Genomic DNA, 20,883 nt, shown 5'->3' with positions numbered 1-20,883 from the left:
CAACAATATCCAACACTTATAAGGTAAAATATCTGTCATCCATTAAAAGTTAGGCTTATAAAGATGCAGAAATATGTGATCCACAAGGAGGAGGGGAAAAAATCACCCAGTTGACGGCCTAAGTAGACAAGGACATTAAAAAAGTTACTGTAACTATATTCTGTATTTTCAAGAAAGTAGAAGAAAGCATGACTAGGTTAAAAAGAAACATGGAAACAACATTTTTTAATACCTCAATCAAACTTCTACTGATGGAAAAATATCTCTGATATGAAAAGTACACTGAATGGGATTAACAGCAAATGAAAAGGAGAAAGGACTGGTGAACTTGAAGACATAGTTGTGGAAACTATACAAAATGAAAGGCACCAATATAAAAAGACTGAAGAAAACAAAAGAATAGGGCGTCAATGAACTGTGGGGCAACTCCTGTCAGGTGAATGTGCAAGTTAAGAATCCCCAAAGGAGAGGAAAAAGAGAAAGATGTTCAAAGAAATAGTTAATGAGCATTTCCCAAAATTGATGAAGTCTATAAACCCGAGAAGGTCAATAAACCCAACACAAGAAATACATAAAGGAAATCTTATATTGTATCATAATCCAATTGCTTAAAATCAGGATAGGGAGAAAATTCTGAAAGAAGATAGAGGGAAAAGGGCACATTATATACAGAAGAACAAAGATTAAAATGGTAGCACACTTCTCATAAGAAAAAAAAAAAAATTCAGGCCAGAAGATAGTGGGATATCTTTAAATTACTTAAAGGAGAAACTGCCAACCTAGAATTTTAACCCAGTAAAAATATCTCTGCAAATCACATATCTGATAAGGGACCTGTGTCTAGAATATATAAAGAGCTCTTGCAACTCAACAATAAAAAGACAATCCAATTTAAAAACAAAGGGTCTGAGTAGGCATTTCTTCAAAGAAGGCATACAAATGGCTGACAAACACATGAGAGGATGTTCGACATCATGTCAAATCAAAACTGAAATGAGATACTATTTTACACTTACTAAGATGGTGAGAATCGAAAAGGTAGATAACGAAGTGTGGTGAGGCTGTGGAGAAACTGAAACCCTCATACACTGCTGGTAAGGATGTACAATTTTGTAGCCACTTTGAAAAACAGTTTGGCAGTTCCTCAAAACAGTAAACATTAAGTTACTATCTGATCCAGCAATTCTTACGCTATACGTAAAGTGGTACAATATATTTGCAGGTAATCTGTGGTAAATTAAACTATGTACTATAAACTCTAGAGAAACCACTAAAAATATAACAGGAAGAATGAAGTCTAATAAATCAATAATGGAGATGAAATGGAGAAGAGCTCAATCCAAAAGAAGATGAGAATGGGACAAAAAGCCGATGGGACAAAGAGAAAATAAATAGCACAAAGGTCAATTTAAATCTAATGGTATTGATAGTTACATTAAATATAAGTGATTTAAACATTTACTTGGATGGCAGAGATTGTCAGACTGGATAAGAAAGCAATGCTCAATGCACCACATTTGATCCATCATCTCTTAGCTCTAAAACCCCTCTTCCTTGCCCTGTTTGTGACACTCTAACAGTTCTCCCTTGCCATCTGGGATTATATAAAACTTTATCAGCAGAAGGCACTTGGAGAGACACTTTATTCTTCAGAGTTCTCTTTCCCCCTTAGCAGGCGTACTCATGTTATGGTTAATAATTTTTTAAATTCAATTATAATTAACATATAGTGTTATATTGGCTTCAGGTGTAAAATATAGTGATTCAATAATTCTATACATTTCTCAGTGCTCATCCAATAAGTGCACTCTTAATCCCCTTTATCTGTTTCACTCATTGTCCACCCTCTGTTTTTAAAAGTCTGGGTTTTTTTTTGTCTTTTTTGTTTCGTTTCTTAAATTCCACATGTGAGTGAAAACTTCTGGTATTTGTCTTTCTTTGACTAGTTTCACTTAGCATTATACCCCCTAGGAACATCCATGTTGTTGCAAATGGAAGAAGCTCATTCTTTTTTATGACTGAGTAGTATGTTATTATATATATAATATATATAGTACACACACACACACACACACACACACACCACATCTTCTTTATCCCTTCATCTAGCAATGGACACTGGGGCTGTTTCCATATCTTGGCTATTGTAAATAATGCTGCAATACACATGGGGTGCATATTTTCAAAAGACTGTTTTCATTTTCTTTGGATAAATACCCAGTAGTGGAATTATTGGATCATACGATAATTCCATTTTTAATTTTTTTAAGGAAGCTCCATACTGCCTTCCACAGTGGTTGTACCAGTTTGCATTTCCACCGACAGTGCAAGAAAGTCCCCTTTCTCCACACCCTTGTCAACACTTGTTGTGTCTCATGTTTTTGATTTTAGCCATTCTGACAGGTGTGAGATGATATCTCATTGTGGTTTTGATTTGCATTTCTCTGATGATTAGTGATGTTGAGCATCTTTTCATGTGTCTGTTGATTATCTGTATGTCTTCTTTGGAAAAATGTCTATTTAGATCCTGTCCCCATTTTTAAATTGGATTATGTTTTTAGGTGTTGAGTTGTATAAGTTCTTTATATATTTTGGAAACTAACCCCTTATTGGATATGTCATTTGCAAATATCTTCTCCCGTTCAGTAGGCTGCCTTTTGTTTTGTTGACGGTTTCCTTTGCTGTGCAAAAGTATTTTATTTAGGTGTAGCCCCAATAGTTTAATTTTGCTTTGTTTCCCTTGCCTCGGGAGACATCTAGAAAACTGTTTCTATGGCTAATGTCAAAGAAAGTACCACCTATGTATTCTTCTAGAAGTGTTATGGTTTCAGGTCTCACATTTAGGTCTTTAATTCATTTTACTTTTGTGTATGGTGTAAGAAAGTGGTCCAGCTTCATTCCTTTGCACGTAGCTATCCAGTTTTCCCAGAACCATTTATTAAAAAGACTGTCTTTTCCCGGTTGGATATTCTTGCTTCCTTTGTCATAGATTAATTGACCATAAAAGTGTGGGTCTATTTCTGGACTCTCTGATGCATTGATCTATGTGTCTATTTTTGTGTCAGTATGTAAATTTTATATTCAGCTTTTCCTGTTAGAATTAGTGTGTTGTTTCTGTATCCTGTTTGGACCCTGACCAGTATAGAATTAACATGGCAGCGGTCCTAAGAGATAACCCCACAAAAATGGGATTTAGAGATTTGTTTGGCTGTGCCCTTGGGGTTGAAGGCAGTGCTGAACTACCTGCATGCCAACGGGAAATGGGATGCTGGTAATGCGTGGCATGCAGTGACATCACAATTAATCACGTTATCTCCTGTGATTAAGTAACAAGAGAAGCCTGTGCCTTGGGAGGCCAGGTGGCTGCCCCACTTGACTGTTGGGATGTGGGATGAATTCTTTGGAGCATGCTTGATGGTTTACCAAAAGAAAATGCCAAATTCTCAGCTTAAGTTCTGGTCAAGAACCAGAAAGCTTCCATGACCACCCTAAAAAGATTCCCTCATTTCTTACAGACACTGGATTATAATCCCTTAAAATCAAACAAAAATTTAATTGTGTAGATTGCCGAATTACATCATTTAAATTCATAGTCTCACTAAGCTTTTCATGTGAAAGGGAAAGAATGGGATCCTGACATGTGTAACAGGGACATCTGGTTGGATCCAAATAAAACTAACAACTTGAACCCTCATGTCATTCCATCCTTCCCTTGCCAGTGGAAGTACCTTGCCCTTCTGTGTCAGAGAGGAACAGGCTTCTTTGCTCGGACACTGTGAGAACTTCACTGGGGCAGATGCTTTGAAAGGCAGTGCCCAAGACTCACCACCACCTCTCCCATAACTAGGTCAAATCTCAGCATTTTCCAGAGGAACAAGAGGACTCCGGAGAAAACAGATTTTACACCCAAAGAACTGTGAGACTTTGCTAATACATATTTTTAAGCATATTATATGTGCTGTCAAAGCAAGCACCATACTTTTTAAGCATATTTATTGAGCTATGGTTCACACGTCCTACAATCCATCCATTTAAAGGGTACAAGTCAATGGTTTTTAGTATATGCACAGATATATGCAGCCACCAGAACAGTTCATTTTAGAAGATTTCCATCATCCCATTAAGAAACCTCATACACTTTACCTATTGCCCACTTACCCCCCCATGCCCTCACCTACCCCTTCAGCTTACGCAAACACTAATCTCTTTCTGTATCTATAGATTTTCCTGTTCTGGACATTTCGTACGAATGAAATCACACGGTTTGTGGTGTTTTGTGACTGGCTTCTCTCACGGAGTAGAATATTTCCAAGGTTCACTCAGGTCGTAGCATGTATCAGCACTTCATCCCTTTTTTTATAGCCAAATAATATTCCACTGTGTGGATATACCACTTTTTATCCATTTGCTCACTGATGAACAATTGGGTTCTTTCCACCTTTGGACTGTTATCAGTAATGCTACTCTACGCATTTGCATAAAAGTTGTGTAGACATTCATTTCTCTTGGGTACATACCAAGGAATGGAATTGCTGGGTCATACGTTAACTCGTGTGTGTGGCCATCTGAGGAACTGCCAGACTGTGTTCTAAAGCAGCTGGACTATTTTTTAATTAATTAATTTTTTAATTTACATCCAAGTTAGTTAGCATATAGTGCTATGATGATTTCAGGAGTAGATTCCAGTGATTCATCCCCTATGTATAACACCCAGTGCTCATCCCAACAAGTGTCCTCCCTAATGCCCCTTACTCATTTAGCCCATCCCCCCACCCACAACCCCTCCAGCAACCCTCAGTTTGTTCTCTGTATTTAAGAGACTCTTCCATTTTGTCCCCCTCCTTGTTTTTATATTATTTTTGCTTCCCTTCCCTTATGTTCATCTGTTTTGTCTCTTAAATTCCTCATATGAGTGAAGTCATATGATATTAGTCTCTCTCTGACTGGCTAATTTCACTTGGCATAATACCCTCCAGTTCCATCCATGTTGTTGCAAATGGCAAGATTTCATTCTTTTTGATTGCTGAGTAATACTCCATTGTATATGTATACCACATCTTCTTTATCCATTCATCTATCGTTGGACATTTGGGCTCCTTCCATACTTTGGCTGTTGTTGATAGTGCTGCTATAAACATGGGGGTGCACGTGTCCCTTCGAAACAGCACAACTGTATTCCTTGGATAAATGCCTAGTAGTGTAATTGCTGGGTCGTAGGGTAGTTCTATTTTTAGTTTTTTGAGGAGCCTCCATACTGTTTTCCAGAGTGGCTGCACCAGCTTGCATTCCCACCAACAGTGCAAAAGAGATCCCCTTTGTCCGCATCCTCGCCAACATCTGTTGTTGCCTGAGTTGTTAATGTTAGCCATTCTGCCTGGTGTGAGGTGGTATCTCATTGTGGTTTTAATTTGTATTTCCCTGATGATCAGTGATATTGAACATTTTTTCATGTATCTGTTAGCCATTTGGATGTCTTCTTTGGAGAAGTGTCTATTCATGCCTTTTGCCCATTTCTTCACTGGATTATTCGTTTTTTGGGGGGTGTTGAGTTTCTTTATAGATGCAGCTGGATTATTTTACACGCTAGCATCAGTCATTATTTTCTCCTCTCATGTGGTTTGTTTTTCACTTTCGTGATGGTGTTCTCTGCAGCACAAACATTTTTAATCTTAATTTTGGTGAAGTCCAATTTATGTTTCTTCTTTTGTTGATTGTACTTTGAGCGTCATATGTATAATCCTTCAGCAAATCAGATATATTCCTCAACTGTGCTGAGTTTACCATGGAGCTCACCAAAGGACTTCTCCGTTTTGGGTATCATTTTTGGTATATATTTTTTTCTTGTAGTATCACCACTAAACTCTTTCTTACAATTTCTCTCTGCTAAAATTGGTTCCCATCTGTTCATGTTGTCCATCTTTCCCACTAGATACTTTTAACATATTAATCACAGTTGTTTTAATGTTCCCATCTGGGACGGTTATATCTGAGCCTGGTTCTATCGACTGCTTTGTTTATTAACAGCGTCTTTGCCTTGAATGATGCACATTCTTCGTGCGATAGAGGATACAGCAGTATAGTGTGCACTCTGGGAAGTGGCCATGCGGCTTCTTGGTTCAAGTCTATTGTGGGACATTAGTGGATGTCGTCCGGAGTTGAGCTGGGCCTAGGTTTTGTTGTTGCTGTTCTTACCTTTGGGGCCCCACAGGTGCAGGTTCCTGTACTGGGGGCCAACTCTGCTTGTGGCGAAGCAGGGGTGCAGAAGGTGCAGAAGGGTTTTCCTCCGTGCTCGTACTCCACGTCCAGCTTTGTGCAACACAGAAGGTTATCTCTCTCCATGCCTTTCCTCCTCCCCTAGCAGTAGACTATGCTTGGAGTGGGGCCAGGAATGCTGTTATCCCGGTCTGGCTTCAGTCTTAGGCATGTCTTGGGTGTGTGTTTGTTCCTTCCCAGTGGTAGCTGATTTCTGCTTGCTAACTAGTATGGGTTCTTGGGCCCTGGATGGTTTCCTGCCACTCCCAGAGGGTTATGGGATTTTTTTTCTTCTACCTTTCCCCCAGCCATGGTGAGCTTTTACTTTTCCCTGGAGATGAAGGGAGTACGGCCTTCCACTGGTGGATTCAGAATTTTGCTTCATAGGAGAATATCTGAGGAAGTGAGCAAGGATCCATGCCAGGAGCTGAAGATCACTGCAGGTCCGCCTCAGCAAGGCGGGTCTCAGGGGCCCTTCTCCTGAGCAGTGAAGGTCTAGGGAAAAGATCCTGGAAGGGAACGCGAACTCGTTCTGTCTGGGTGGAGGGCCCCTAGCCCTTCCAGACAAACTAGTCCTTCTTTGTCTTAGCAACTCAGTAAAATTTTTACCTGATTTCATCTTATTCACTGGTTTTGTGGCCAAATCTGTTTGCAGCGCTCTGCCACAGGCAGGATGGTTTGGCTGTCCTCTGTCCTTAGATTACCTAGTTGCCTTTCTGATGAACTCAAGAAAAGTCATGTCTTTATAGTGTACTCATCTTTTTATTATAATTGTTGGGACAGGAATGTTTCTGCAGTGTTCTATATCCTAAGCAAATGCAGAAGCCCATACTATTAATACAATAAGGTTACGGGTGATGTAAATTCTCTATATTATAGGGGTGCCTGGCTGGCTCAGCTGGTAGAGCATGCAACTCTTGATCTCGGGGTTGTGAGTTCAAGCCCCATGTTGAGTGTAGACATTAAATAAATAAAACTTAAAATAATTTCTTTATATTCTATATTTATGTAACATTTGAATTTTCACAAGTGTATTTTGGTTTTATAAGTAGAAGAGTCAGGATTCTTTGGAGAAACTGAACCAACAGCATGTGTGTGTGTGTGTGTGTGTGTGTGTGTGTGCACGTGTATGTATATGTAAAATGAGATTTATTATAAGGAATTGGCTCACACAATTATGGGGGCTGAGGAGTTCCAAGATCTGCAGTTGGCAAGCTGGGGACCCAGAAGAACTGTGGGTGTAATTCTAGTCCAAGTCTGAAGATCTGAAAGCCCAGAGCACTGATGTGTAAGCTCTGGTCCACAGGCCAGCAGACTCGAGCCCCAAGAAGAGTAGATATTTCAGTTGGGAGGCAGAAGGCTCACGTTCCAGCACAGTTAGGCAGGACGAGTTCCTCTTACTTAGCCTTTGGTTCTGTCTTGGTCTTCAACTGATTGGACGAGGCCCACCCACACCAGGGAGGGCAATCTGCTTTACTCAGTCTACCAATGGAAGTGTTAATCCCCTCCAGAAACACCCTCACAGACACACCCAGAATAATGCTTGACCAACTGTCTGGGCATCCCATGGCCCAGACAAGTTGAAACAAAATTAGCCATTACAATGTTGTACTAACAATAATAATAATACCATCATAATTCTGGACAACCTCTTAAGGCTGAGACTGATCTGGGAGGCACAGTGGTGACAAGACTTTCTCTACATGTCCTGTTCCAGTGGCCCTGGACGCCCAGCTGAGTTCTGGCTCCTTGAAGCCACTCACTGAGAAATATTCTCCAGTCTGGACCCACCCACGCCAGACCCTCCTCCTAATGACAAAGAAGAGCTGAGGGCCACCACACAGGGGTCCTCCCCTAGGAGGCACCTTGCCAAGCTGAGTAGGAGGCACCTTGCCAAGTCGGGAAGCCCCTTCTGCCAGCATTATGGAGGAACAGCAGCCCACAAAGCTTGGGCCAAACAGGCGACCGCCATCTCATCATCTGAGAGTTAAAGTAGAGGGCTCACTCCAGATTCCCAGAGCTTCCAGCAAGAAACGTTTCCAGAAGTAACCGATGACTCTCATGGTCTAGTGGTTTGCTTTTGAATCTTGCCCACCCTGGCCTCTGCTCAGGTTCTCAGACTTTAGAATTACTTTAACATTCCGATTCCTAGGTCCCACCCACAGAGATTTGTATCCAGTAGGTCTCAGGTGTGGCCCAGGGCTCTGCGTGTTTGGCCAGCGCCCCAGCACCCCCAGTAGCATTGCTTTAGGCCTCACCTGACCCGGGAAACATTTACAGACATTCCTTTTCACGGGGCAACATACCAGAGTCCAGAAGTGTGTTACATTCTCCCATGTTCTCCCACGTGCTCCACGCAAGTAGCCGGGCACAGAAAGTAAGCCTTGCGTGACTCCATAGGTACCAAGTCCTGCAATAGGCAGGATTAATCTACAGTGACGGGATCCAGGGGTTGCCTGGGAAGGCGCACGGGGTGGGGGCGGGGGGGGCGACTCTCTGGAGAGATGGGAACGTTCTATGACTTAGTTCGGTGTGCGCGTTTGCCCAAAGCGATCGAGCTTTACGCTGAAAATGTGTGAATTTGGTTCTCCGTGAATTCTACCTCAGTGAAGTCCTTTTGAAAAGCTGTCATGTGTTGCCTCAGAAAAATGCCATCGCGGATGATTAAACACGTTGTGCTTCCGTGGTATCACACGATGACGTCTGAGAGCACGCGTGTGACTCACCACTTCGTTCACGCATTGGGTGACACGTGTCAGCGAGTCACCATCTTGTTTGTGTGTTGCTCAGGCTCCCGCTTTATACAGTAAGACCAGGCACGGGCCCTTGGGCAAGGTGCTCGTAAGAGAGCTGAGCGAGTGGCCCCACCTTCAGGAAACTGGTTTTAGGAAATTCTCACGTTCCACTCCCCTGCCCCACACCAGACTCCTCTGGATGGACGTGTACGTGGGTGCACGCATGTGCACGCGCGCGCACACACACCCCTCATTCGCTCACTCCCCCCTCACAGAAAAGGAAAGTCTCTGTGAAGTAAACACGAGCCCCACAGGCTCTGTGACCTGAGACCCCCTCAGAAATCACCATGGGGCCAGCAGGTCACAACTCAAGGGGCCTGCCTTTCAAACTTGTCGACACACCCTTGCCTCCCTGGAGTCCCCAGAGGTCAAGAGGAGGCTCCACAGGGACAAAAAAAGTTGTGGCTTTGACCTCAGAAGTCACAAGAACTCTGAATGCGGGCACCTGAGGACCAATGGGCCTGTGCATTCTGAGAGGCCCCCCGACAGAGAACCCTCTGGATTGGCAAGTCTGAGTTTCTAGCCCCTGCTCTGTCAGTGGATTCACAGGGTCACCTGGAGAATCGTGACCCCACTCACGGCCTCAGTTCACCCACTTATAAAATGTCGGACTGGCTTGTGGACCAATTATTATCATCATCACCGTTACCACGAATACTGTTTGGCTCAAGAGCCCATCCTTCAAATGAAACCCCTTGCAGAGCTCCAATAAGAAAAAAAGCCATCTGCCTGAAATGGGGTTCAGGGGCCCACATCCCTGGTCTCCCCGTACAGCGGAGGGCCCCTACAGCTCTTGAAAATTGTTTAAACACTGCTAGGCTAGCTAAGCTCCCAAAACACGCAGCCGAACTATGGAAACTGACATCAGGAAAACCCTCCATGACTCCAAACGACCCAACTCCAGCCACTGTGACCTCAGAATGACAGGGAGCACACATGACAGACTGTAGGAACCCCAAGACGAAATAACTCCATCACGCTGCGAACGGAATGTGACTATTCTGTTATCCAGACTGTTCCATCTCTGGCTGTTTAGTTCTTAATCCTTCTCTCTCACTCCCAATCTGCCATCCCCATGACTTCAGAAACACCTAGAATTCCACATCTAAATGGCAAATCTAAGATGATGAAGTCCACACCTAGCTTTACATTTTCACAGATTCTTCCCTAAGACTTTGACACATGGACGATGTCATCGTGCTGGTGAGAGTGTTTATTACAGCGATGTGCCTGGTGCCACATTACACACTTGACACAGATCGCATCCAACTCTCCCCATTCTGTGAGCCCAGCATCACTGTTACCACGTTATACAGCAGAGGAAAATAGACTCGGGGTGGCCAAGAGGTAGGGCTGGGGTTCGGGGCGACACCAGTGCTTGCAGATAGCCCGTGGGTGCTAAGAGCCCATGTCTGAGCCCATGTCATCTATAAGGATGACGCTGGGACCCTCCGTGGCTGCTGGGGTGATGATAAACGCTGCTTCCTAAAGCCACCAGACGATCTTTTATAGAAAATAGGATTTATTTTCACATTTAAAGTGAACACAAATAAAAGCCCCAAAGGTGTATCATATACATCATCAGATTTGTTAAACACAGAAAAATCGAAGCCCTCCGGAAAATACACGTTGACGGTCTTCCCGAGCACCAGGCACGCACACGCCATTTCCACCCTCCCCGACTTCATCGACTAGGCACAGCTCGCAGTGGGTTTGTCCCGGGTTTATCTGCTTCTCCCCTCACGGACTCTCCTCAGAAACCGCGGCGGCGAACCAACAGGATTCACAGTGGCTGGGATAAAAGGCCTTGGCTGAGGACCCTTCGCAAAAGCCCCGATTACGTTCCAAAGGCCAAGCTCCGGGGTTCTGTGGCTTCCGCCACCAAGTGAGGTCATACCACGGCTTAGAGGGCTGTCACAGCTTCATCTCCAGTCCATCTTGTTAATTAAATTATTCCAATCAGAAGAGGATGTTCAACAGATACAGCGGCCCTTTTGCAGCGGCTGCCTTTCCCCCTCGGTCAAGGAAAAGGCAGAAACCTGTACCCGAAGCTAACCCCTCGGCACCCCCGATGTCCAAGGCACAGGTGAACGTGGGCTGGGGGATCACGGGTAAGGCCTGATGGCATCACGTCTGTGATGGATGGCCAGAAACGGGGTGGCGAGGGAGGGTGGACCCTGGGGCAGCGGTGCGGTGGGCCCGGTGGAGATCGGACATTCCCCACCGTGGCGTGCAACAAGGACAGACAAGTCTGCTGGAGCCCGAGGCGGCCCCCAGGGGAGCCCAGGCACGTGCAGCTGCCGCCAGCCTCGCGCCCTGGTCATGGCACCTCAGCTCAACTGGCCGCAGTCTGTGATGACGATCTTCTTGGACGTCTTCCCACTCCTGGAACCGAAAGATTCTATTTTCTTCACGACATCCATGCCCTCTTTGACATGGCCAAACACAACATGCTTGCCATCCAACCTGTGAGTTGAGTCAGGTAAGAGCGAGAGGTAGTGCGGTGTCACCCAACATCGCGGTCGCTTGGGCAGGGAACTCTGTACCAAAGGCAGCAACTGTGTAGGGAGCCCGCGCTGAGAATCTGGACCCACCCCCTCGAAGCTCCGGTATCAAGCCTTGCCGAGCTCCCCAAAATACACCGGAGGTCTCCCTTCCAGGGCATATGCTCTGCCTCGCACGCCGGGTTGCCCTGGGCCACTTAACCTGAATCCTGGTAACTTCACCTATGAAAGGTGAACTATTCTTGTCCGGCACAGGGAGGTAACGGGGTTATCGAACCACTCCCACGAAATGAGAGGTCCGTGTACGGTCACGAGTGGCAAGCTAAGAGCTGGGATAACGAGCGTGGTGAAAATAAGTCCCGAGAGGCTGTTGATTTGAGAGTTCCAAGGATTCAAAAGAGAGCTCGGTCAGTGCCAGCAAGGCCACCGCTGGCTACCCCCCAAGGGCAGTAACGAAGGGGTTTCATGGAAGGAGCAAAGAGTAGGCAAGGCCAGCAGAGACCTGCTCAGCCCGGAAGGACATCTATGTCCCTTCCGGCTTGGAGGTTAGAGATAGCTGGTATCCACCCACCACTCAGGTCTCCCTAAAGTCCTAGGAAATGGGCTTTATTAAGTCTTAGCTCCAGGCCAGCTATTGTTCCCTTGACCCTATATGCCTCAGGGCTGGGACACAGGCGGGCTTTGGGCAGAGGAACGTATTAGGTGGTGGGTAATCCAGCAGGGAAGACACCCCTAAAATCCATGGGCATGTGGGCAAGAGGGCTCCAGGGTCCGTTCCAAGCCTGACGTGAAACCGGGAAACAACAGGCTAAACTAAGCAAATAGGCTTCTACCACAGGCCATCTTGAGGCCTGAGAAGTTCTGCTGCATTTTCCCAAGCATGTTTGGTAAAAGTCCTTTTGTGCGTGTGTGCACGACGCATGGAGAAAATCCCAGCTGACAGCAACAATGAAAACCCGATAAAGACACACTTCCAAGAACACCCCACCCAAATTCTCCCTTAGTCCTTCCATGAACTTTATCCTTCTCCCATACAGACACACAGCCCAGGAGAGGCCTACTGTCCCAGGGCACAGTCCGGCCTCACACGACCTTCCCCTCAGAAGCACACAACGCTTCCTCTCGCTGCAAGGCCACCCCCCAGGAGCCAGGAGCAGGGAACTCACCAGTCTGTCTTTATGGTGCAGATGAAGAACTGGGAGCCGTTGGTGTTGGGGCCCGCATTCGCCATGGACAGGACACCTGCAAAAATAAGCAGGAGTGAGCCGTGCTGCCCCAGGAGGCGGCTCACCAGGGAAGTCATTCTAAAGAGCGGACAGTTCACACCCTGGCAAAGATGTTTAAGTCTGAAGATCCTGGAGCTGGAAGAGCAGAAGCGGGCCCAGAGGGCGACCAGCTCCCCAGGGCCTGTCCACCTATGCTGCCACAGGGAGGAGAGGCAGAGCCAGAACAGGCCTTTTGCAGGCTGCCTCTTGGGTCTCCAACATGACACGGGGCTGGGTTTTGCTTCTCAAAGAAAGGCTTGGTTTTCAAACTGAGAGCTCAGAATGAAAAAGCTCCAGGAAAACCCAGCACCCCACCCCCGAGTGCTGAAGGCAGGGAGGCGTGTCGCCGGATATGGAGCGAGCAATGGTCGGACGGCAAACCTCCCAGGCGTGGGAGGCATGGTGGCGGCAGGTCAAAGCGCAGGGCTTTCCGACTGGGGAACGGCCGCCGCCACTCACCTGGTCCCACGTGCTTCAGTGTGAAGTTCTCATCAGGAAAGCGGCTTCCGTAGATGGACTTTCCCCCGGTGCCATTGTGGTTGGTGAAGTCGCCCGCCTGCAAGCACAGGGCACCTTCTGGGCGGTGGCCACCCAGAGCCGGCAGGGGGATGCCGCTGCGGGGCTGGGGGGAGAGCCCCCGGCGCACCTCGGGCCCACCCAGCCAGAAGCCCCTCAGGCGCAGGGGTCAGAAAAAAAAAAAAATATCCAAGGATATAAGGAGTAATAAAACGACAAGGAAAGCAAGCAAAAATAAAGCTTAAGTATGTTCTGCCGTAACTACCTTGCCTTTCAAATGATTCACTTTTTGGTTTTTTTTTTTACCTGGGCAAGTTTTTAAATGATTCTCAAAGGATCTAATGGCCACTCTGAGAGGATTCGTAGGGACACAGAATTTTCTACCCACAACTCTTGGAGGGTGGACAGGGAGGTGGCCAGGGGTCCCCGTTCCCAAGTCCGATCTGTAGGGAGTGGCAGCGGCTGGCACATGCTAGGTAGGCCCCGCTCCCTGTCCAGCATCGCCCCCTCACCAGGCCCAGCGGTTCCCCTAAGTCCTGGAGACCCAGGACGGGGTCCCCCTAGGACTGGCATCCTTCCTCACAGCTTGCCTGAGGCTTCACAGAAGAGCTGCCAGCCCCAGCCCCGGCTCCCTGCCAACATCTCTATCTTCTCGAGATCTGATCCTCAGGTGAGAGGGATAACCTGAGCGGCCTGACCTAAGCATCCACAAACGGCAGCAGGGTGTCCCCAGAGAGGGATGATTCAAAACCCCGGCTTGAGCTTCCGGTGCCCCCAACTCATGCCTCAGAGAGTCTTCCGGCCTTGCAAGTCCCTGCCCCTGCCCACTGCTATTCAGAGGAAGAGCCCAGCCTGGCTTAGGACCTCCACGTCAGCTCCCGCTTCATCCACAGCCCGCCGCAGGCAGAGCTGGGAAAGCCTCTGCAGCAGAAAGCCACAGGCTTGGCCAGACCTGTCCCCCAGCCGCAGCCTCCCTGCCCATCCCTGCAATCGCCACATTGAACACGTCAGCAGGCCCAGTCCCAACCCACTGCCGCTCGCCACAAGATGATGACAGCCCCAGGTCGGAGTGGAGGGAACGGGGGAGAGAATTCTGGGCTGGAAGGGCTTCAAAGAGGTCATGACATTCATGCCCCTGCCTCTATGGTCTGCTGGCCTCAACACATCAACCCCTGTCTTGGCAGGGTCTGACCGAACAGAGGACCCCTGGGGAGGTTCCTGCTGTCCACACCTGTCCCCAAACCTCTGATACAGCCAATACTGGTATTTTTGAAAAACAGGCGGCACAGGTGACTAATGAACACTCATCTGACCGAGAAAGATGCCCTTCTCCAGAAAGAGAAGCTCCAAGTCCAGACGTGCGTGTTCTTGTCTCTGCTGTCTTCTCCCTCCTCCTCTCCTATGCCAAGTGCTCAAGGGGACACAGTCAGAGACTGTCTGAATACGCTGGTCCTCCAAGGCCTGAAGATCTACCTGCCCCCGTCCCCCATGCATATCCGGACCTCAATGCTGGTTCCCCACCTCCACCCCCAACAGGCTCTGCCAGCCAGGCCATCCTGCCTCTTGCCCTGGGGCTCCACTGCCAGGGCAGGGAAGGGCTGTGGCAGCCCAGACAGGCTCTGCTGTGTCAGGGTGAGAAGACAGGCCGATAGAGTCATTCGTCGCTCTCCACTGGGTATCTCCACACACCAGGCAGGTGCTCCCTCATTAACCCTCAAGACCACCCTACGAGGCGATCCATTACCACCCCCCACTGACAAAAGAGGAACTGAGGCAGGGCCACCATACCTGGCACATGAAGGACGGAATCACTCTGTGAAAGGTGGAGCCTTTGTAGCCGAAGCCCTTCTCCCCGGTACACAGGGCTCTGAAGTTCTCTGAGGGTTGAAGGAACAGCAGGTCAAGAGCCGGGCCTCAACTGCAGGGTCACAGCTCATTCTAGCCTGTGCCTCTTCAAATCCCCGCTCCTGCCCCAGGAGGTGAGCAGGGTGTGGAAAGACCCCGGGACGCCTAAGTCTGTTCTGGCTGTGTAACACAGGGCAAATCATCTCCTTCTCGAAGCTCAGTGGCTGAGCCCTGTGACAAGAGCACACGCTCCTGGCAGGGAGTCCCCGGGCCACTACCCTGTCCCCCTGGCCACCAGGAGGGAGGAAGTTGTCCCAGAGGAAATTGACCTGTGCCTTCTACTGATTCTGAGGCTATAGTAGACAGGTGGGCAGGGCTAACACTGAGGCTCAGAGAGGGACAGAAAGCTGGCCCAGGATACACAGCAGCTGAGCCTCCTGTGGAACTCCCATCTGGTCAGAGGTCTCTGTGTCCCAACTTCTCTCACCATCCCACCCACCTGGGCCCCTCCCTCCTCCTAGACCAGACTCAGAAGACCCCCAGCCCCATCTTACCTGCTGTCTTCGGAACGACATCTGCCTTCAGCTGTGGGGAGAGAAGAGGGACAAGAGAAGGTGATCAGTCCAGAGGCAGGTGACAGAAGGAACCTCCTCTCCATCCATCTCCCACAGTGGCTAAGGAGTCAGAGAGGGCACCATGGGCCACTCCATTCCTTTTGCTCCCAGCCCTCCACAAGAGGCAGCCGAGGCAGCTATCATGTCTGCCAGCTGCTTCCTGAACCCCAACCGGGAGGAAGCAGCCTCCGTTTCCTAATCTATAAGAGCTGACGATGCCATCCTGGCCTACTTCCAGGGGCAGAACTGGCAGAGCTACTGCAGTTGGGCCCCAAGCATCAAAGCCTCAGGCCCAGAGAGGGGCCAACCCAGCCCCTTAGAGAGGCAGGGGGGCGGGACGGTGGGTAAGGGTAGGCTAGAGCCCCATCCAAGCCCACCTCTTGCCTCCCAGCCTCAAGAGCCACCCTGGCGCCACCCCATTAAAATAAATGGGAGCAAGGAGGGTGCTCTCCATTTTCCAGAAGAGGAAACTGAGGCTTAACGAGGGCCTCTCGGTTCAAAACGGGGTCGGGCTTGAGCTACACCTGAGCTTCCGCTGTTACCTACCCCGCTATTTGTTTCTTTGTGAGTCAGGGGCAGGACAGGAGTGCCACCCTCGGGAGGATGGCGGGGTTGGAACTGGGGTGAAGGGCCCTGGGCACACTGACCCCGACTTGCAGGAAGGACATCCTGGGTCAGCCTGGTGGCCTAAGGCCCGCCCCGCACGAGAGGAGGCGGGCCGCCCGGAAACCACCTCGGCTCCCTCCCCGGCGCTCCGCAGGGGGCGAGCCCCACCGAGGGGGCGGGGCAGCGGGCCAGCTAGGCGTTAAGCAAGGGCAGCCACGTGAGCACCCCGCCCGCACGCAGCCCGGTCCCCGGAGCACCCCCGGCACCCACCTCTGAGCCTCGGATTTGGGAACTGACCCCGCGAAGTCTCAGGACCTCTCCCCTACCCCAGGACGAGCCAGCAGGGCCCGACTCTCCCAGTCTACCACCTGACCTTGAGCTTTCACCTCCACACGTGCCCCCCACTTCCGCCTCCGAGGGGAGACCGGAAGAGACCAATCTGATGCGCCTTGCTAGGGATGGGGAAACTGAGGCCCAGAGCCCGGGTGTAGGGGGCAAGGTCACCCAGCGAGTCAGGCACGGAGCCGGGCCGAAGTCCAGCGCTCTCCGGGACCATCCCGGACGCCCAGTCCGGCGCGGCCCGGCCTGGTGCTCTCACCTCCAGCACCACGCGGCCGAGCGGCTCCCCGTCGGCGCCCACGTCCAGGTACACGAGCGGGTTCCGGGAGGAAGGGGACGGGTCGCCGGCGCCGCTGCAGGCGCGGGCCGCGGGGAGGCGCAGCGGCGCGGAGCGCGGGACCCGAAGCAGGCCGAGCAGGCGGGGACCGCAGCGTAGAGCCAGCATCGCGGCCGCAGGTCGGGGTGGGAGAGCGGCGGTACCCGCGGAGACTGTAACCGCGACAGTCACGCGCGCCCAGGGGGCCGAGTCAGCCGGGGCCGCCCGCCGCCGCCTTTATCTGCCGGGCCCGCCTCGCGGCCCCGCCCCCACCCGCCCCTCCGGGCCTGTCCGCGGGCGACCCCTGCCGGCCCCAGCGGTCAGCGCAGCCAGTGAGCTGCTCTTAACGCGTCCCCCACGGTGCCAGAGACCTGAGGGACAGACACGACCTAGCAAAAGGGGGTCGGTTCCATTCTGTAAGAGTTCCAACAGTATGAAAAAAGAGAGGGAAAATATGCTGAAACCTGGTTAGCTCCAAAAGATGAGCCTCGTGTGTTACAAAAGGCTACATTCGCCCTTTGTATAGGCGCCCCTCCATCCACAGACCCTGCAGACAGAGACCAAGAGAGACGGTGGTGAGAGATAAAGAAGGTGGAGATGAGAGGTGTATTAGAGTGAAAGATGGCAGGAGGACGCAGGCAGAGACACCTCCGGTGGTGACCACAGGCCTCCTGGTCCTAGCCTGGCCCTGTCTCCAGATGCTTCTATACATCGGATCCTCTTCCCATACGACTGGAACTCGAAGGGTCTGGCCAGGTCCCAGCCCTCCACCAGGACTGGGTCTGACTACCGTCCCTTCAACCCCATAGACTGACAGGTCTGGTCTCCAATAACTAGAGCAGCTGGCTGCTGGCTTCCTTGCTCCCCCAGTCATGCTAAGAGCACGCCTGCAGGTAACATAGTATGGGGGCCATTCCATAGGTAATGCAAGGATGAGTGAGTGAAAAGGCAAGACAGAAGAGGAGGGGAAGTGAGAACTACCGCCTGGAAGGATTTACCCCACATGTTGAGGGGGGCTTCTTAAAAGCCTGGTAGGGGGGCGCCTGGGTGGCTCAGTCGGTTAAGCGTCCGACTTCGGCTCAGGTCATGATCTCGCGGTTCGTGAGTTCAAGCCCCGCGTCGGGCTCTGTGCTGATGGCTCAGAGCCTGGAGCCTGTTTCAGATTCTGTGTCTCCCTCTCTCTCTGACCCTCCCCCGTTCATGCTCTGTCTCTCTCTGTCTCAAAAATAAATAAAGGTTAAAAAAAAAATTAAAAAAAAAAAAGCCTGGTAGGTATGGGAGGACCACGGTAAGTCAATAATAGGGGCCCTGGGGGAGCATCTCGGCTTACATCTTCACTCTCCAAATGGAAAACAAGGACCCAGATGGGGGAAGGCACTGCCCGGGGCTAGGAGCACCCTGGATCCTCCACTGCCAGCCTGTGCCAGTCTTCTCGGACCTCTCTGAGCCTCAGTTTCCCCTCTGGAGAATAAGGATATGATGGTAATCCTTACCCTGCTTGTTTCCAGGTCTGTTTCAAGAGGAAAATGAACAAGAGAGAGAGGAATGTGGTAACTGGTAAGCATTGTGCCATGAGCATCAGTGATAGTTGGACTCTAGTCTTTGCTTCGGGTTTAGGGCTCAGACAGCAGTGGGTCTCAGCTGCAGGGGCTCAGAGGTCCAAGGAGCCCCAGAGGAGGGTAGGGGCTGAACGTTGGAGTCAGGTGGACTTGAACTGAGACCCGAATCGGCTCCTGAGAAGGGGTCAGGCAGCAAAATGCTGGCCCAAGTAAATTCACGAGGTTAGAGCAGAGTGTCCTAGGCTCATTAAAATTGTGGCTCGGCCCTTTTCTGGAAGTTCATAGTCCCCTTCTCTACTCCTGGCCCAGGAGGAGCCGGGTCATTCAATGATACCCCAGCTGGGTCTGGGAGCCCAGATGCTCCCCGGGTTCCAGCTCAGGATGGAGCCTCCCTCTGTCCTGGGGAATGGCTCCTCCTTTCTCATGGTGCTCGTGCCCTGAAGCAGAACAGGCCTGAGCAGGGAGCCAGGTTGCCACCTGCCCCGTCCGGGCCCTCAGCAATCTCCCAGGACCCCCCTGTATTGGTGTATACTGTAGACCGCAATGAGGAGGGAGGAATCAGCCAGCATGGCAGTGAGAGGTGCTCAGCTCACACAGCCCTTAGCCATGCCAGGTGGGTTAGTGGTACCCTGTTGTCCCTCAAGCCTGCTCTTGGAGGGTCTCCGTTTATCCCCCAGCGAAGCACGAGCAGCCCTCACGCAGGGGAGAGCTGCCTTCGTTCACTCAGACACTTTGTCCTCAGAGCCCTTCCCCAGCCCCTAGTTTGTCTGCACCCCACTGCAGCCTGGGAGGCGGTTCCATTTCAGAGATGGGTTGCAAGAGATGGGAGAGTGAATTTCCCGGGAGTGCAGTCTTGGAACGATGATGAATCTGTCTGACCCCAGGGCCAGGGTTTGTTGCATGGGTCAGATCCTTCTCGCTGCCATTCAGGAGCTGGTAATGGGGTGGGGAGGGCAAGAGAGACAAGCTTGGGACAGACAACACAGCAAGAGGGGGGCTGAGGAATTCGCCAGAAGTCTGTGGAGCTCAAGGGACAGGGCAAATGGTTTCTCCCTGGGGGATCGGTCCAGAGACAACCACCTCTGAGGGGCAGACACACAAAGATGTGGAAAGGAGATTCTAGAAGGGGAATGAGCCAGAGCCAGGCTGGGTACCTTCAAGGAAAGGCTACAATATGGACCATAAACTGAAAGGCTGGGGTGGGGGTTGGCGGGCAATCACAGAGGGTCCTGAAGGCCAGGCTGAGCTCTAACAGTGTTGGATAGCACTGGGGAACCATTGATGGTCCCGTGTCCCCATCTATAGGACCCCAGACTGAGAACCAGCCCTGTCCACTCATGTTCCTCTACTCTCTTTGGAAAATCAGATGTCATCACTACCTCCTACCCACGCCAGGGAAAACTTCCACCTTCTCCGCGGGCTCAGCTGTGAAGTCGTCCCTCCTCGTACCGCCCTGAGTGGCATCAGGAGGAGGGACAGTGCCTGAGCTGAGCCGTGAACTGAAACATGCCCAGCCCTCGAGGACTCCCAGCCCAGGTGACATTAGGCAAGTGTCAGCACTCACCTGGCTCTGAGGCTATTTATAGACTCTGTGTCATCCTCAGAAACAGCAGTTTCTCTCCACTCAGCCAAAGTGGCTTCTCATCCAGGGTGTTAATGGTTTTTGTCACCTAGGGATCCTGAAGGATCCCTTTAGGCATCATAGAGCCAAAGAACAATCCTGTCATGCTGACATTCAGGGGTGGCGAATTCAGATGCCTATGGGGGTGGGGGGCAGGCAGTGACATACACAAGTAAAGAGTCAAAGCATACTGGGCAGGCTCTAGGGAGAGAGGGGAGGTGGCGCTGTGTCCAAACACCCCACTTAAAGGGGCAGCTGCTGCCCAGGCCAGCCAATTGTGTATGTGAGACCATGAACCCAGTATAGCCGGGTCTTCTCATTTTTCAATAAAAGCTGAAAACATTAGGTTTTGTGGAAATCTCCCAATTAAAAAAAACTTTTTTAATGTTTATTTTTGAGAGAGAGAGAGAGAGCGTGAGCAGGGGATGGGGCAGAGAGAGAGACAGAGACACGGAATCCAAAGCAGCTCCAGGATTTAAGCTGTCAGCACAGAGCCAACGTGGGGCTGAAACTCACGAACCGTGAGATCATGACCTGGGCCGCAGTCGGACACTTAACTGATTGAGCCACCCAGGTGCCCCATAAAATCTCCCAAGTTTTAATATTTTTTTTAATGTTTATTTACTTTTGAGAGAGAGAGAGACAGAGACA

At 50.2% G+C, this 20,883-nt stretch overlaps 1 protein-coding gene across 2 annotated transcripts; it reads right to left on the bottom strand.

The window, feature by feature from the left end:
• Nucleotides 1–10,551: 10,551 nt before the first annotated feature.
• PPIF (peptidylprolyl isomerase F) lies at nucleotides 10,552–17,300 on the bottom strand. 2 transcript variants are annotated; one of them, XM_086680116.1, is made up of 6 exons: nucleotides 16,996–17,300; nucleotides 15,732–15,762; nucleotides 15,121–15,209; nucleotides 13,276–13,372; nucleotides 12,718–12,793; nucleotides 10,552–11,432 (listed from the first exon to the last, which is right to left on the bottom strand). In XM_086680116.1, exons 1-6 carry the CDS (start codon nucleotides 17,179–17,181, stop codon nucleotides 11,378–11,380), a joined length of 534 nt encoding a protein of 177 aa, XP_086536242.1. In that variant the 5' UTR covers nucleotides 17,182–17,300; the 3' UTR covers nucleotides 10,552–11,377. The 2 variants fall into 2 exon arrangements, with proteins under 2 accessions (XP_086536242.1, XP_025773489.1); XM_025917704.2 differs by having other exon boundaries at nucleotides 10,552–11,513; nucleotides 16,996–17,299.
• Nucleotides 17,301–20,883: the final 3,583 nt, after the last annotated feature.

The sequence above is a fragment of the Puma concolor genome, chromosome D2, assembly GCF_028749965.1.
Source record: "Puma concolor isolate L17-30 chromosome D2, mPumCon1.1.hap2, whole genome shotgun sequence".
NCBI lineage: Eukaryota > Metazoa > Chordata > Mammalia > Carnivora > Felidae > Puma > Puma concolor.
Note: the sequence above shows the minus strand (reverse complement) of the source record. Positions and strands in the feature narration are given on the sequence as shown.

Bases quoted from the DNA above. Each gene is read 5' to 3' on its own strand.
- PPIF (XM_025917704.2), bottom strand. From the start codon at position 17,181: ATGCTGGCTCTACGCTGCGGTCCCCGCCTGCTCGGCCTGCTTCGGGTC. The intron at 15,763-16,995 runs GTGAGAGCACCA...CTCTCCCCACAG, and splicing joins TCGGCCGCGTGGTGCTGGAG to CTGAAGGCAGATGTCGTTCC. The intron at 13,373-15,120 runs GTATGGTGGCCC...CTGTGCTTGCAG, and splicing joins TTCCGTCCTTCATGTGCCAG to GCGGGCGACTTCACCAACCA.